The sequence below is a fragment of the Drosophila yakuba genome, chromosome 3L (genome assembly GCF_016746365.2).
Source record: "Drosophila yakuba strain Tai18E2 chromosome 3L, Prin_Dyak_Tai18E2_2.1, whole genome shotgun sequence".
Taxonomy (NCBI): domain Eukaryota; kingdom Metazoa; phylum Arthropoda; class Insecta; order Diptera; family Drosophilidae; genus Drosophila; species Drosophila yakuba.
In genome coordinates, this window is record NC_052529.2 from 18,343,839 (window position 1) to 18,359,597 (window position 15,759).

The 15,759-nt window shown below is 42.2% G+C and overlaps 3 protein-coding genes and 1 long non-coding RNA gene across 5 annotated transcripts; 2 read left to right on the forward strand and 2 right to left on the reverse strand.

Annotated features, from left to right (window-relative positions):
• Positions 1-362: 362 nt before the first annotated feature.
• LOC6539610 lies at positions 363-1,670 on the forward strand. Of its 2 annotated transcripts, none has more exons than XM_002086462.3 (6): positions 363-578; positions 634-778; positions 833-964; positions 1,016-1,171; positions 1,227-1,461; positions 1,518-1,670. In XM_002086462.3, exons 1-6 carry the CDS (start codon positions 472-474, stop codon positions 1,610-1,612), a joined length of 870 nt encoding a protein of 289 aa, XP_002086498.2. In that variant the 5' UTR covers positions 363-471; the 3' UTR covers positions 1,613-1,670. The 2 variants fall into 2 exon arrangements, with proteins under 2 accessions (XP_002086498.2, XP_039229590.1); XM_039373656.1 differs by having other exon boundaries at positions 372-582; positions 1,518-1,666.
• Positions 1,671-1,725: 55 nt separating this feature from the next.
• LOC6534539 lies at positions 1,726-4,197 on the forward strand. The gene is made up of 6 exons (XM_002095180.3): positions 1,726-1,983; positions 2,039-2,183; positions 2,241-2,372; positions 2,432-2,587; positions 2,640-2,871; positions 2,926-4,197. The coding sequence occupies exons 1-6, from the start codon at positions 1,859-1,861 to the stop codon at positions 4,065-4,067; spliced, it is 1,932 nt and encodes a 643-aa protein (XP_002095216.3). The 5' UTR covers positions 1,726-1,858; the 3' UTR covers positions 4,068-4,197.
• Positions 4,198-6,423: 2,226 nt separating this feature from the next.
• LOC6534540 (protein commissureless 1) lies at positions 6,424-12,574 on the reverse strand. The gene is made up of 2 exons (XM_002095181.3): positions 11,834-12,574; positions 6,424-7,396 (listed from the first exon to the last, which is right to left on the reverse strand). Exons 1-2 carry the CDS (start codon positions 12,339-12,341, stop codon positions 6,768-6,770), a joined length of 1,137 nt encoding a protein of 378 aa, XP_002095217.1. The 5' UTR covers positions 12,342-12,574; the 3' UTR covers positions 6,424-6,767.
• On the reverse strand, positions 10,406-11,827 carry LOC120321405. Its single transcript, XR_005561008.2, has 2 exons — positions 10,955-11,827; positions 10,406-10,888 (listed from the first exon to the last, which is right to left on the reverse strand). It is a non-coding gene; the product is annotated as an uncharacterized LOC120321405 (long non-coding RNA).
• Positions 12,575-15,759: the final 3,185 nt, after the last annotated feature.

A 15,759-nucleotide genomic window follows, 5' to 3' on the forward strand; every position in this document is an offset into this window, starting at 1 on the left:
AGGGCTAGCTGCATTGAGATACTCAAAGGCTGCATCTGAGCCAATTCAACTGCCTGGGGTCGACGAAACTTGCTAATAATTTCGAAATATCATGTTGTAATTGGCACATTAACAGGGTATATGTAAATTCTGAAATGCTCAGCTTGGCTAAGTATAGTACTGGGATTTCCCTACCTTAAATATGACAACCTAAATGACTCTCAAGCCAATTTCTGGTTATAAAATAATTAGGTGGCAGCAGTTGAAATAATGCCAATACAAGCCGATGAATTAATAATAATTCAAAGATATAATTATTACAATAAACAACAATTACTTTTTGATCCCAACTCAAGGTATAATAGTAACCTCTCACGCATACATCAAGAATTTATTTGTATTTTTTTATTTAGTTTATTTTCTTTATTGTTATTATTAAAATCCACAGTCAATGGTCTCACTTTGGAACTTTTAAGCACTGTTTTCAACGGTATGGATATCACTGACAGAAAAAGGAAAAAATTTGGCCGGCAAACTTACGCATCCCTTGTGATATTTATGGGTGTAGCTGTGGCTCAATGGATTCTGGTCTGCTTGGTGTGGGTAATTGAGGTACAAAATAACTGAAATATTTCACAATATTTAATCTCGCAGGGAAAGTGGTCGTAAGATTTTCCGTGACTTTGAGATTATTTGCTCGGGCACCTTTGCTCTAGCTGGCATATTTTTTACAATATTCGTTTTCAACCAAGGTGTTCGCAACCACAAGATTTACAGCTGGGTTGTAGCTTTTGTGATAGTGAGTTTATTAGATAATTTCCGGATATATGTAAAAACCACAAATGTACATCAGGTGGAACTGGAGATATTTTCGATGTATGTGCTAGCAGCTCGAACTTGGATTCCAGATCTGTTGGCTTTCTTCTTTCTCTGCACGCTCCTGTTGATTGTAGCCCTGGTCGTGGGATGTCATCTTTCATTCTCGGTAGGACTATCAAATAATTATACAAGTCTATAATTTAACTCAAACCATCAGATGGATATAACTCGCTACATAGCTCCACTCTTCATCTTGAGTTTTATACTGGCCATGATGTCCGCTTATTTTCTGTTGGCCCATTTATTTTTACCGAAGCTGATGCCTTATGCTTATCTCATCTTTGAGCTCGGCCTAACCTTTGTAATGACATCGGTAAAGTTTCTTCAGCAGCATAATTTACAATATATTTATAACCATTAATTATAAGATTATCATGCTGCATGCTCAAACAATTAATGGCGATCGGTATGTCCAGATGAGGGTAAAGGATTTCATCCTGGCCGCTTTGCTGGTCTTCCACGAATTCCTGCTCATCTACGCACTCACATTCTACTGGCAGATTCACTATAGCTACTTCACATCAGATGACTACTTCTGGATGTCGACTAGCACCCTAAATACACAGAGAACGACACCCAAAAATATTCAGTATGATTACTACGGTAAGGGATATTCATTTCTTGTTCAGGAGCTTTTTGATCATAACTTAACATTGCAGACAACAACGCATCTAAGGATGACTGGTCGGCTAAAAACGAATCCAATTATGGATTCAATCCGGATAATTGGGATATCAAAGATGAGGACATGTAATCAAAGCTGCCGAATATTTAAAAGAGCTGTAAAAGTTAAATATAAAAAATAAATTGTATTTCGGTTATAAAATAAATATTCATACATTAAAGAAAATCACATTAGTTTTGAGGCTTCTTTTAAAATTGTTCTCCAAATAATACCCAAAACGAGGCAATTCGATCTTTTCCTAATATCCTTTCGTGGTCGTGGACAAATTCGCAGTCAGATACACCGATTTAAAACAAAGTAGACCCATGAGTTACGATGTATGTATCCGACGAGCATCGCTTATACCGAAAGGCGCGAAGAAAGTTTTCTTTTAAGACCTATGGCTTGCTTGCTCTGTGGCTCGTTTTAGCTCTGGCCCAATGGCTGGTGATAGCATTTATGTGAGTTACAATATTAATAAATATATTGAGTTACATGGATCACACATTCCTCCAGAGAGAGTGCAAGGAAAACCTTCAGGTCGTTATACTACATCTGTCTAGCGACCTTTGCACTGGCCATCATACTATTCGGGCTCTTCATATTTGTTGAGAAGATGCGTTTCATCAAGGGTCTCAACTTTATCATGTCACTGATAATAGTGAGTAGCTGGAACGTAAATGTATATATTACTTGTGATATTTTGAACTTAATTCAGGTGGAGCTTCAGATCGTATCCACATTTGCTCTAGTCGCCCTCAGTTGGTGGGCGGATGTCCTGACATTTTATGCAGTCGCCTTAATATTGGTGGTAATCTTTCTTGTAATAGGAGTATTTCTACCATCACGAGTAAGATATGAATTTTGAGCTTTAACATTCTTATCATTGCATACAAATATTTTTCCTAGGCGGACCTCACCCTAGATATAGCAGTTCTATTTATATTAGCATTTATTTTCCTGATTGTGGCCAGTTTTATACTACTGTTTGAACTACTTGTGCGGAAAACAATTCCCTATGCCTATTCAGTGGTGGAAATATCTGTTACCTTTATGATCCTACTAGTAAGTACTTCCCAAATGTATGATTGTATAATTTCAATATTCTTATACATAGTTCGTTATTTACCATGGGCAAACAATTAATGGAAACCGATTCGCTGAGATGCGACTTAACGATTTCTTCTTGGGATCTCTAATACTGTTCCACGACTTCCTGATCATTTTCTGGCTGACATTCTATTGGCAGATCCATTATCGACCTATCACACCTGATTCCTGGTTAGAGACATCTACTCCGTATTACAATTCCTCAGTCGGAAGAAACGATACCTATAGAAGTCTTAACGGTAATTACGTGAAAAAGTATTAGAGTGGAACTAGTTATATTTTCTTTTATGTAGGAGCAACGCACCCACCCTGGGGCGAAGATTGGTTCACCAGAAGATTTGATGACGGTTATGGGAGTGATTCAGATGCAAAAGACTATCCTGAGATGCCGAGCGGTAGAGGAAAGCCAGGAAATCGGAACCCTAATGACAGAGACCCCATGGACGAACACAGGCCAAATAATAGGGGTTTCACAAACGATTGGTCAGTTTACAATCAAAGGCCAAAAAATGGATTTAGAAGTCGCGGAAGGTCGCGAACTAAAAGTCCGGAACCAAAGAACGTACACCACAGACATCGTAAGCCTGAGGAATGGGACCCTGAATATATCACGCAAGGTGTCGATATGGCTGTGCCCTTTAATGACCGCTATGGCGAAAACTCAAAAGATGTCCATGAAGATGATGAAGTGCATCCGATTCATAACGAGGATACAGGTCCCATAATGGAGGATGATGATAGCGATGTGCCCATCAATGTTCACTCTGAACAGCCGATTGATAAGTTTTATCAAAATCCCAATACTGGGCCAAAAATAGATGCTGGTAATGGCGAAGGAAAATCGGCCGCTGGCTTTGGTGATCCAACCGTCGATTTTCCTCCGGCGGACTACCAGCCATTTGATGATCCTTCATGGCAAATCCATTCGTCAACCGATTCTTCTTATATATATATTATTCCTAAGGCAAGACCCTCCAGCAATCAAAAATTCCTTCCAGGTGTTGAGCATTCTTATTCAATGAGCAATAATCGACAAAATTATATTCAAAATGAAAAGATTGAAGATTTTAATGCTGCTGATGAGAAAAGTGATCTAAGTTCTCGGCCGAATAATATTCAGGATAGCTCAAAGATGCTTACCGAAAGCGGACTCAGTAATAAGGAAAACAACTTGCAAAAGGATGAAATGACAGGACAAACCAGACAACATTTATCAGAAGGACGTAAAGACCTCCATGAAGTTAGCCCACCTCCATGGGAGGAGCTATCCGAAGATGAAATCCGAAAAATTATAGACCAGAATTTTCATGAAGATAAGTATCGACCAAATGCAGACCGTTGGGTTGAGCCATTAATTACCAGAGAGCCTTATCCAATAAACCTTCCGGACTATGAGAAACTTGTACTGAACGTCAGTTCGAGCATATTGCAATAGGCTTTGAAGCCGTAAACAATATATGAATTATTTTCCTCTATAAATTTAATCCGATTTGCCGATTGTCATCATAGCCATTAGGCATTTAATTGCACTCATTAAAGAGGGCAACACATCTTATTCAACCGCATGTGCGACAGGTGACAAACAAATTAATGTCTCAGGGATTTATGAGCCGCCCACAAAATGGGGTAAACAAGAGTCGACCGAAAAGTCAGGCCAAAACAACCTGTTCAATGAACTCTGCCGAAGGAAAAAATCAGAAAAACCGTTTAACAAATTACGGCCAACACACGTGCAGTCACCATAAAAACGTACCGTACCGTACTCCGGTGACCAGATACTCAGATACTCGGATACTCGCACCGTACAGTAGTAACTCATCGCATAGAACACATTTACTCGCATGTATGAATGCCGACCACATCGCTTATCTGTGGGGCTGGCACTCCACCTACGAATGGAGCTTCTATTTGGTCTTTCACCTTGTTGGGGTCAGGGTAACTCTCGGGGATCGTTTGGCTGTGCAGGGTATTACTAGTTCTAAATGGCTGTTTTGTATTGATAACTTATTTAACAGAGTTAGCCTATGCTTTAAGATAGCTTTAATAATAGTCGCCTGCTAAATAGTATTCAAAAATTTATGAAGAGTCTCATTTTAGTCATCGGAAAGTATTAATAAATTATGATGGAGACTATCAGGATTTAATTATTCATGCCTAGTTAAACAGTTGGTCAATATTCCGTATTTTAAATAACATTTTACCTTATGGTTTTGTCAATCCTGCAGTATATTTCCTTCACCTGTCGCTGCCTCACAAGAGCATTTTGTATTCGCCATTCTCTGCGAGAGTTATACTTTTTTTGTCTTCGACTGGGTTTTTGTGCATTTTGGCAAATCATGGCGAGAACGCAAGGCACGACCACGACACACAGAGGGAACGAGAGCCACAAGTTCTCTAGATGTACTGTAGCTGCTGGTGTTGATGTCAGTGCCAGTCGACAGTCCACAGTCCGCAGTCCGCAGTCCACAGTCCCCAATCCCCAATTCCCACTCCCCCGAACCCAATCCCGTTGGCATTCCCACTCGGAATCCCCCCGCTGTTGCCCCGTTTTGAGGCACAGTCACTCATGACGGCGACCTGAACCAGATACACGATGCACGATAATATAATTTATGGCCCTGTTTGGTGTTTGCAGCTCCTCGCTCACTTCCACGCTGCGTTATGGAATGTTTGATGTGCCATGCCAGTGCCTCTAGTGCCTCCAGTGCCTCCAGTCCCTCCACCACGTTCATGCCTCCTTCTGCTTCTGGACTCATCAACAAATCGTACATTTGAATACAAATTGCAGCATTAAAGACGCAGAAGCTTCAACAAAAGTGTCAAATTTGACATGAAATTATTTATGCTCGCACGAAGCTTTAACTCGAGTTTTTAGTGCTGCTTTGTTGGCCGTTAGGTTCCTCGAGTCTTCAGTGCTCCCAATTAGGTTCATCGCCTGAGGAGCTGAAATCCCAGACAGGCAAATAAAATTTCAATATTTGGTTCTCTTTTTTTTTGGTTTGATAATATCTTTTCATATATATTTTTGCATAATTAATTTCTTTCTTTTCTTCTTTTTTCGATAGTCGACAATATTTATTCCTGTTGTTATTTGTTTTTTTTTGTTTTTGTGAGCTTTAGCCTTAGGTTTTACTCTAGTTAATGTTTCTATTTAATCGTAGTAACTGCAACATTAAGAAACTGTCTGTGTTTGTTAGTTATTAATCAATGATGCCTTAAGGGTGGCCCACAATTTTTATGTTGAAAATTGAAGCGGAATCCTTAGAAGAAAAGTAATCACCATAATAAAACTTTAAAGCGGGGTTTTAGAATATCCAGTGGATACTTAATGGATCATAGGCGAAACTTGATTTCTGTATGCCAGAAAATCACATTTCAACAGACCATTCTTGAAGGCAATGTATTCAGCTTAATTTCTCCTACAAACTTTTCTGCCTTAATCCTTTACTTGGCCAAATCCTTGAGTAACACTTGAAACGGATGCTGAAAAATCCTTTCAGCAGTGCACGTTCGTAGGGAACTCCCCAGCTGCAGTGCATTTCTGCTGACCTAATCTCGACCAGCCGCATCCAAGTCACGTACATAATTTCAAAACAAAACCAAATCCGAAACCCCAAACGGCATCTGATATTTGCTCTGCCCAAAGTACGGGTATCTGAGGGATTAGGATTCGTGCAGTGCCAGCAAGGTCAACAATGGGAGTGGAAATCGCGTAACTTTAGATATGATTTTTTTGGCATTGGGCATTGGGAACTGAAAAACTGATAAGGAAATGAAAACGAAAATTTCAATTTAGTTTGCAATGTGTTCATTCGAGTTTTATATTTTTTCTTTAACTCTCGCTTAGATATTAGGGCTTAATCGATAGACAATTCGGTTTTATACATAGTACAATAAATAATACTCAGTCTTGCGTAATACAATAATATATAACAGATAACTAAAAACGAAAACTAAATTTGCTTAGAGGAAGGAGGGAGGGTACATTCTCGGAGATATATGTTATTACATGGGGCAAACAACATTAGCAGACGATGCAACTATTTACAAGTGACTAAGCAATTGGGCTGCTACTCCCGGCCCTAAACCCTCGACTGACCCCTTAACCCCTGACCCCTGACCCTTGGGTGGGCAATCACGCGGCAACAACAACGACCAATGAGGCGCAATCATCGTCGGCAGGCGCCGCCGGCTGTAAACTTTGTGCCGATGCCGCTGCAACTGCCGAATCGGAATCTGAATTATCCACCTCCTCATCCTGCCGCCCATTTGGCATGTTAATGCAAATGGCAGGCGTTGCTGTGGCCAAGTTCCCGGATTCCGAAGGGGATGGGGATGCAGAAGCAGATGCAGATGCAGATGCAGACGTGGACGATGAGGAGTCGGCTTTATCCTCCTCCGTTGCCACTCCCACTGCCACTGCCGCTGACAGCTTGCACTTTTGCAGCTTATTCAGCGGCTCCTGCTTCTCCCAATTGGAAATGCAATGGTGATGATGATGCACGGCCGCCAACGAGGGATAAACGAACTTCATGCCGTAGGCAAAGTGCCGGGGCTGATGATGCAGTGCCTCATCGTAGCTGGGCAATCCGGTGGCGATTGTGTAGCAGGGCGGCGATTCGATTTGGTAGAAGCCAGCCTCGCTGCTCCGATGATGTGGATGCTGCATCTGCTGGTGCAACAGCAGTCTGCTGGCGTCGCATCCAACCAGGTGCGAGGAGTACGAGTCACTGGCCGCATGGATCTGGGCACGTATGTCCTTATCTGCAATAAACAGAGAACGGAGTTTGTTAGTTGAGTTTGTCAGCAGAAAGTTTCTATTGTTTAGATGGACAGCGAGAAAACGGGGACTTTTTGGGCTCGACAATGCACAAAAATAAATAAGTGACTTCTTTTAACATTAAGAAATATATATATTTTAGGCAATTGACATCGTAAAAAAGGAGTTTTTTGTTGTTAATTTTTTTTGTAAGTGACTTGTGTTTCTCTCTGTGTAGGAAGAGCGGAGTAGGGGGTGCTTCCCAATCAGGCATCAAAGTTTTGACTCCGTCATTACTTTGTTTGTCCATGTCAAAGGACATTTGTAGAAGGATGGGCCCGTGGCATTAAATTCAATTTAGCGTAAAGGCGCAAACGCTTGAACTTTTCCGAATGCAGAGGCAAAAAAGGCGAAAAAATGGCAAAAAGGGGGAAGCGGAAAGTTTTGTGCTGACCGGAAATGCCGGCGAGGATGGCAGGACAGGCGAAGTTCCTTCACAGCAGACTGACAACAGGCCACCCAAACAACAACAACAGCAACTAGGCAATAATATGCCGGAAGTGCGCGCGTGGCAGAATGGAATGAAATAAAATACTCTCTCACACACACACACAGACGCACACATACACCCTCGCCAACTGCAAACTGCCAACTGCAATGAAATAAAAGCTCGACAGCCCCGGAAAGTAGGCAGCAGAAAGCATTTAATTTTTATAATGCCACAGCTGCTGGCCATGTGTGTGTGCATGTTGCAAATTAAGCAGAGTTAAATTAAGATTGGAAAATTCCAATTCCAATTTCCATGCACACGCGCTCTAAGCCGAGGCCATCAAAGAATTTAATTTGGTTGCATTTTGAGTTACAGCCTTGATTAAAAATGCATGAAGCAATAATTTGCCTCAAATAGAATTTCGCCCATGCATATGTGGCATTGCAAAAAGAGGCAGGTATTCAGTGTTATTAAATGCAATTTAAACTGCATTCAATAAATAAATAGGGGATCGCCTCTGTCCGTTTTTTGTGTCATTTAATTTGGCTGCCTCGCTGTGGAAAAAGTCGCCAATTTTTTAATTGTTCAGGCTGTATTTTTCATAAATTCTCTGTTCTCTGTTCCCGAAAACGCTTTTTCAATTAAAGCGCATCTCGCAGGAAGGAAAGGTGGTCGGTATTTCGGTTTTTGTGGCAGGGTGGCCGGGTGGCAGGGGGTAAAGCCTGTTGAAAAATTTGCGCATTACAATATTAAAACGCAGCGGTAGCAGAACCAGTCAGCAGTTACAGTGGCTGCCAGCAGTTGTTGATTTATTGTTATAACTGTGGCACACACACATGTATATCCTTTTTTCGGCCAGGACACCCCACATGAGGAGTCTGTCTCTTTGTTTTCCCTTTTTCGACTTTTGTTTCCGTGCTTTTTTCCTTGCTCTCTGTTTGATAGACAGCCTGCAAACAGGGCGCTGGACTGAGGGGGCGTGGCCCACTCATACACGGACTGCAGGCTTCATATTTTATGCAAGTGTTGAACAAACAGCCAGCCCTGAAAAAGGGTAGCCCCTCAGCCTCTGAGCCTCTCAGCCATTTCAAGCATTGCAGATAGCCGCAAAGAAAGTCGGAAAATCGGGAAAAAGGTGGCCGATGCACGCAGAAAAAATATAATGCTAACTAAAAGCCCTTTGGTCATATCAAAAATTTGTGTATTTACTTGCTATTATTTCGGCAACCAGTTAGTAATGTTATTTAGAAGTAAAAGCACCGCTAATGGGGAAAAAAACATATAGCTACAAAATGCAGTTTGTATTTTGCTCTCTGTGCGGTTGGCAAAAAAAAATTAGCACGCCATTCGTTGATGCCTTTTGTTTTTCAGCTGCATTGGCACTTTGCCTTCCTTCTCTTTATTTTTGCATTTGCATCCTGTCTTTTTCCCCCATTTCTGTTGTCGATGCGCCCAAATGTATGCAACAATTTAAATTCATCGCAATAAGCTGGCACTCTCGAATGAAAACTGGCAAATGGAAAGCAGCGAGCTGCTTTATTTTGTGTTGTCATAAATGTCTGTTAATTTTTTAAACGCACCAACTTTTCTGGCTTTATTCGAGCTGAGTGGAGTTTTTTATTTAAGAATTATGATCATTGGATTTAAGCTGCTTTCAATTGTTATTAAGCCGGCCATTGAAATGGGTATTCGAATTTTGTGTTTCCATTTTTCCCACACAATAGGTGCAGTCTCAGCCATTAAAACTTTTGCCGGCTCTATTATGTATGCCTTTCCCATACCACTAAGTGCTGGTCGGCTACAAAACAATTTGGTTAATTACAGCACTCAATTTGAGTTTGCCAAAATGGGGGTAAAAAACTACAGGCACAACTAAAATATTTTCCATGGCCGAAAAAGAGAGCAGCTTCTACAGCTTCTAGTTTTTCTGCGCTGCTCGCAGGGAAAACCATTAAAAATTTAAAAGGACTGCCGGGCTAAGAGCAACTTTTTCTGGTCTTGGCCAAATATGCTACGCTTAATTACATTTTTACGCAACTAAATTATGCAGGGCCTATACAACATGATAAACAGTGGCTGCTGCTTCCCTGCTTGCCTTTAATTTAGTAACTTCATCTGGTCTGTTAATAAATTCAGTCGTAGTCCTCCGCTGCACTAATTGATAACAAGCCAAAGCCAAAGGACCGAAAGTTTGCCATCGCCAGTGTGTGTGACAGTTTAATAAATAAGGTGTAAGCCTGGCTGGCTGACTGGCTGGCTGAATGGCAACTGGGCCAGACACTCTTGTGTTTGGGCCTCGTTAAGCATTTATAAGGTAAACACTGCGAGACGCCACGTAGCAGGCATTAAATGCACAAAAGCCGAAGTGAACTCCGGCCTAGTTGCTTAATTATAAATGACACACGTACTTCTCGTATCCCAGTATCCCGGGCAACCTATCCCACCGACCACTTGCTATCTATCTAGGCCATAGGACCAGGGAAACCAGAGAAAAAAGCACAGAACACGACACTAACGAAACTAATTAGACGCATTGGACGCCCGAAAGCAGGCAACACATATCGCTCAAATTGATATTTCACGTATATATATAAATGGAGCTTTCCGGATCCACCCTTCTTGGTCGCGTGTCGTAATCGCAGGGCAAAGTTTTTAAGGCTCGTTAGCACAAAATTGACAGTTTGACAGTTGAGTTGGCCAGGCTTTAAGGCCACGGCCCTTTGGCCCAAGAAGTTGTGCTCACAGTTGCAGGAACAAGAGCAAAGTTTGCTCCTGGCCGTAGTCCTTCACTTGCTGCCCGGCCTAAATAAATCATTTGGCTAAATTGGTCTGCAAAAAGTTTGACACTTGAGTCGGAGTCTTGTTAGTTGTGTAGGTTGTTCGGCCAGCCCCTCCAATACAATTCCATTTTAGTTCTGGTCTGTTCTGTTCAGCTCTGTTCTGTTCTGTTTGGCTTAGCATGAGTTGGGTTTCTGGCTGTGGTGCTCCGTAATTATGTGTAAAGTGCCTAAACATATGATTTATTTTTGGGATTGGGAGCAACAGGTTTCGAGCAGATAAGATATATATTTACATGGGCTCTATTTGGGTTGAGTGGCGGTAATCTGGGTGGGATTTAGGTGGGATTTTGATAACAGTTGTGTCAAACTTGATTGATTTTGGATTTCACACTGGACTGCTACAGCCAAACTGTGAGTGTGGGAGATGCCAGAAAAATATGAAATCCCATTTTCTATATTTTGAGGCCCTATTTGATAGCTAACAAAATAAATATTTTACAATCTCCCCCATTTACAAAGACCATACATCCCCGGACTTTAGCCACGCAGCTGAATGATATGGTCCATCATTATTTAATTATATTACTCTTTATCGCCTCGGCCCCCAGAACAAAATATATAAATATCAAGGCACAATTTCACGCCTTTCGGCTGCAGAGCAACAAATTTCGGGGCAACATTTCACTTTTCCGAGGGAGGGGGTGGGGCTGGAGAGTCGACGAGGTCGGCCATATTCTCCAGCTCGTACATTATCGCTATCATAAAAGGGGCACAATGCCTCCGAGGCGAGTCAATTTAATATTATAAATATGCGGCGCATATATTTTGTGGCATAATAAACTTGTGTATCTAAAATTACAACAGAACGATGCAAACGGCTGGCTGACAATTTCGAAGCGCGCCAAAAAATTTATGAGGCTTTGCGGCCATGGAGCTCTATGGAGCTCCACAAAGCCCCAAACTGATGGAACCGATGGGTGGTGAGACCTGTTTCGGGTGCTCTTACTGTTTCTGCATTTTATATTGTTTAGCCAGCTGAATAAATGGCCGGAGATAAGGCTTTGGCGAAACATTTTGATTAAAGTCGAGCACATAAAAGCCAGATGTATGGCATTTTGGGGGCGGGAAATGAGTGGGGATTATATTTGGGTGGCTACACGACTGAAACTTACTGCATTTTTTCCAAGTGCGGAACTTTCTGTAGAAGTAGCAGCTGAAGAGGATGAAGACCAGCGACAGAATGACCAGCGAGCTGACCACTCCGATCCACAGATAGTTGATGATCACATGCATGTCGGCATCCCCGAAGATCTGGCTCCACCACGAGGACTCGCCCGACTCCTCGGACCTGTCCCGCAAGTCGGCCAGATCCAGAACCACCGACTTGGACAGCTGCTCGGTGCTGATGCTGCCATCCGGGGACCAGCCGCTGGGTGGAGCGGGATCGTAGGACACCGCCGCATTGCCGATCCTCTGGAGCAGGGCGTTGAAGGAGTTGAGGGCGTCGATGTGTCGCAGATCGTGGGCACTGGGTATCTCGAAGGTGATCTGATTCTGCTGCAGGTGCTCGGCAATCGCAGCGGGACTCATGCTGCTGGCCGGCGCGGAAATGTACTCCGCATACAGCTCTTCGGCAGTTGTGGTGGTTTCCACCGATGGATAATCCGTGGTGCTAATCATGGTGATTGCCTTTGATTTATTTCAATTTTTCTATTTTTCAACTTTACTTTCTGTTTGCGTCTGGCACACGCACACAACTGCTGGCACACTCGCGTCACGACACGTAAACAAATCGTTTGGCTCTATATATAAGTCATGGGTTCGATTTCGGGTTTTGTATTTGCCGTAGAGTTCCTATAGCTCGGTTTTCGGTGCGTCCGTTCGCTGGAGCGGCTATAAGTTGACTGACTGCTCGCTGGCAGAGTATAATGCCTACATCGGGTCGCTGAGAATCCCATGGCAGGGGAAATTTTCATTCCACTCACTCATTTCCTCGATTCACTCGCTCTTGAGTGAGTTGTGAGCGAGGCACTCAAGAAATCAAGTCAAGTCCTTGCTTAAAGAAGCATGCAATTTCTGGCATGTCTTTTATGTTTTTAAATGTTTGACGTCCTTTCGCCATCTCCCTTCCTTATTTTTTGCTCTCCAGCTCTGCCAGCTCTACCAGCTGACCTAGTTTGACCAAAAACTATATTTTCCGTACGAAAAGCCAGAGAAAAAACGCTGTTAAGAAGGGAAAACTTCACCTCGGTCACGTTCGTTGTTTAAAGTTTTTCCAACGCTTTTCGCTCTTGTGTTTTTCCAGCAAATTGCTTTGTGGCAAACTTTCAGTCTGAGCTGATTTTAATGAAAAGCAAAACGGGGCTCTGTGGCATTTGATAAGCCTGAGCGCGAAGTTTGCGCCAAATCAAACGAAGAATTATGGCCAGCGAAAAGTTTTGTTTGGGGCATGAAGAATTTATGGAAATTATGTGACGTCTGGCTCTTGGCCATCCTACACTAACCCAGTTTTGGCCGGCTTTAAAGTGGCCAAGAGCTGAAACTGAAACTGTAACCAGAACTCAAAATCTCGACCATTATGAGTCCCCCGAGCGTCAGGATACCGCAATGCTTCCTGCTGGCTGCAGTTTCTGTTGCTTCCAAAAAGGCTAAAATGGGGTACAAAGCAACAAAAACCAGGAAGGGGATTCGACCCACAGCACGCTTCATTTCTGCTCATGTTGACCATAAGCCGGCAGTGTGGCACAAACTCAATGCACAAAAGGCTCCGACGACACAAAAACGTGCCAAAAATATCCTGCTCAGAAAGTGGAACAAATGCACTGCACCCAAACTCACTCCATTATTATGCGGAAACCCACTCGAAAACCGGTTTATCTCGGAGAGACTCTGACTCGAAAGGGAAATTTTCTCCCACTCGATTGCGCACTCTCTCTCCCTCTCTCACTGTCGCACTTCTCTCTCTGGAGAGTGGATTTTCCCATTTCCCTGGCGGAAAACCAAACCGAAAATGAGCGGTCGATGGCAGTTGCCTTTGAACTGCCCTGGGTTAAAGGTCACACGGTGTGTTGTGGGTGTTTGAAAATGTCAGAGGGCTCGGGCGGCTGGAAAACACGTAGTTTTCCCAAACAACTACACTGTGTAGTTTCGCCTGCCTTGTAATTGCCAGGGGGAAATTGAAATAGATGCCCGATAATAAGCACTTTGCTGGAGACCAAAGTCACTCGATAAATGCATTAAAAACTTTTCCGAGCCGCCGAAAACTTCTGCACTGCACTTTGGCAAGCCGAGCTTATCGTTAATTAGCTTTCGACTAATTTTGAACTTGAGCATAAGTTTTAACTGCAGCGATTTTAATCAATGCGTGTTTGCGGGCATACTTCACTTGGGTTGTTCAGGGCAACTTTGATGGCCTAACTGCAGCTAGAAAATAATCAGGTCTTTTGGTCTATAAGAAAATATGTGGGTCTTTGGTAAAGTCGAAATTTGAAGTGGTAACGAAATCATTTAGGTATTAGGGTGTTAATTTAATGTAAAAAATTAGTTTGAAATTAACAAAGAACAATTAAATTATTGTATATATGTATATCTAAACACTAGATCGGAGATTTTTTTTAATTCGAGCACACAAAGGAATTAAGTTTGGCATTACACACATTTTCTGATTCTCGTTCACTTACAAAGGCCAACTATACTCGTAAGAACTCGAAATAATTCACTTGTATGCCTTTATGAAATACTACAAAAAATGTCATCACACAATTTGATTTGTTGGAATGCCTCTTTGAGCTTTCAATAACATTTGTTCGCATTTCTTCGTTTGTAATCCAATTTTGATGGCAATGCAAATTAAATTCACATCACTTCACTTGTCGCATTCAATCTGCTCGGATGGAAAACCAACCACGATATTTCCCAACAAAAGTGGGGTCTGATAAACAAGTTTACACCTCTTTCGTTTGTGTGCAGCGAAGTATGAAACCTCACAGCCCGTCTCTGCGAGATTTTAATATGAATCCTTAGAAAATTGTGAATATTCTGTCTTTCAGACAGGAGTCGCAAGGACGACTCCTATGAAAGCGCAGGCGAATGCTCCGTGACACCCAGCTAAAAGTAAATTCATTAAAAATTCCATCATAAAAATACCTCGGCTGACGTGAGCGCCCGAAAAAAGGACGACGAACTTGTATTCTTTTTACTAACTAACTAAAAGTAAACCATAAAATAGACAAGACGCCAGCAGGAAAGGGGCGCTGAGCGGGAGGGGCGTGGCCATAAGACTGAAGGACGGAAGGATGTGGACTATATCTCTGGGTTTGGGCTCCGGTTCGGGTTCCATGCTTTGTGCATGACTCGCTCCGCTTTCATCTTATCTTCCAGCTTCCATCACACTTCACTTACATGCTCTTTAACATGTCAACATGTCAGCCCCGTACGTGTATGTGTGCCTGTGCACTGGTGTTGGTGCCCGTGTGGGTGTGTGCGGGTGTGTGGATGTGTGTGACATAGTGACATAATAAAATGTTACTTTAGTTAGTAGTTTAGACGTCGAAACCGCCCGCAAAAAGACGCTTTTTCACAGTGGTAACTGCGCCACTAAGCAACTTTTCTCCACACCATTTTTCTGCGAGTCTAGAAAGTGCAGATTTAAGTGCAGTTTCTGGAGCAGCAAATGGTTTTTGCGGCTTAAACGAATCTGGGAACTATAAACTTCCCACACTCATATTCGCCGCAACACTCTTGTTTGTAGTTCTTAACTTTGTAATACTAAAAACAGTTACTTACGTCTTATCAAAGGCAATTAAACTTCATAAGTTCATTAAGTTCTGAATAAACGCTAAGTTAAAATTCAACATACCATATATTTAATGGGACAATTGTTTGGTATGCAACATAAGTCCTAAATATATAATATTTATTTGAATATTTCAAGTATATTAATCTGAAAATTCTGAAATTAAGATGACACACTACCCTGCAAAGCCCGATGCCTCCGAAGTAAGCAATCCATTCGACTGTCAATGGGTTCCTGTTCGGCATATTCATTCGGATGCTGATTATGCAACAGCCGGTGAATAAACAACTAGATCCCAGTTCC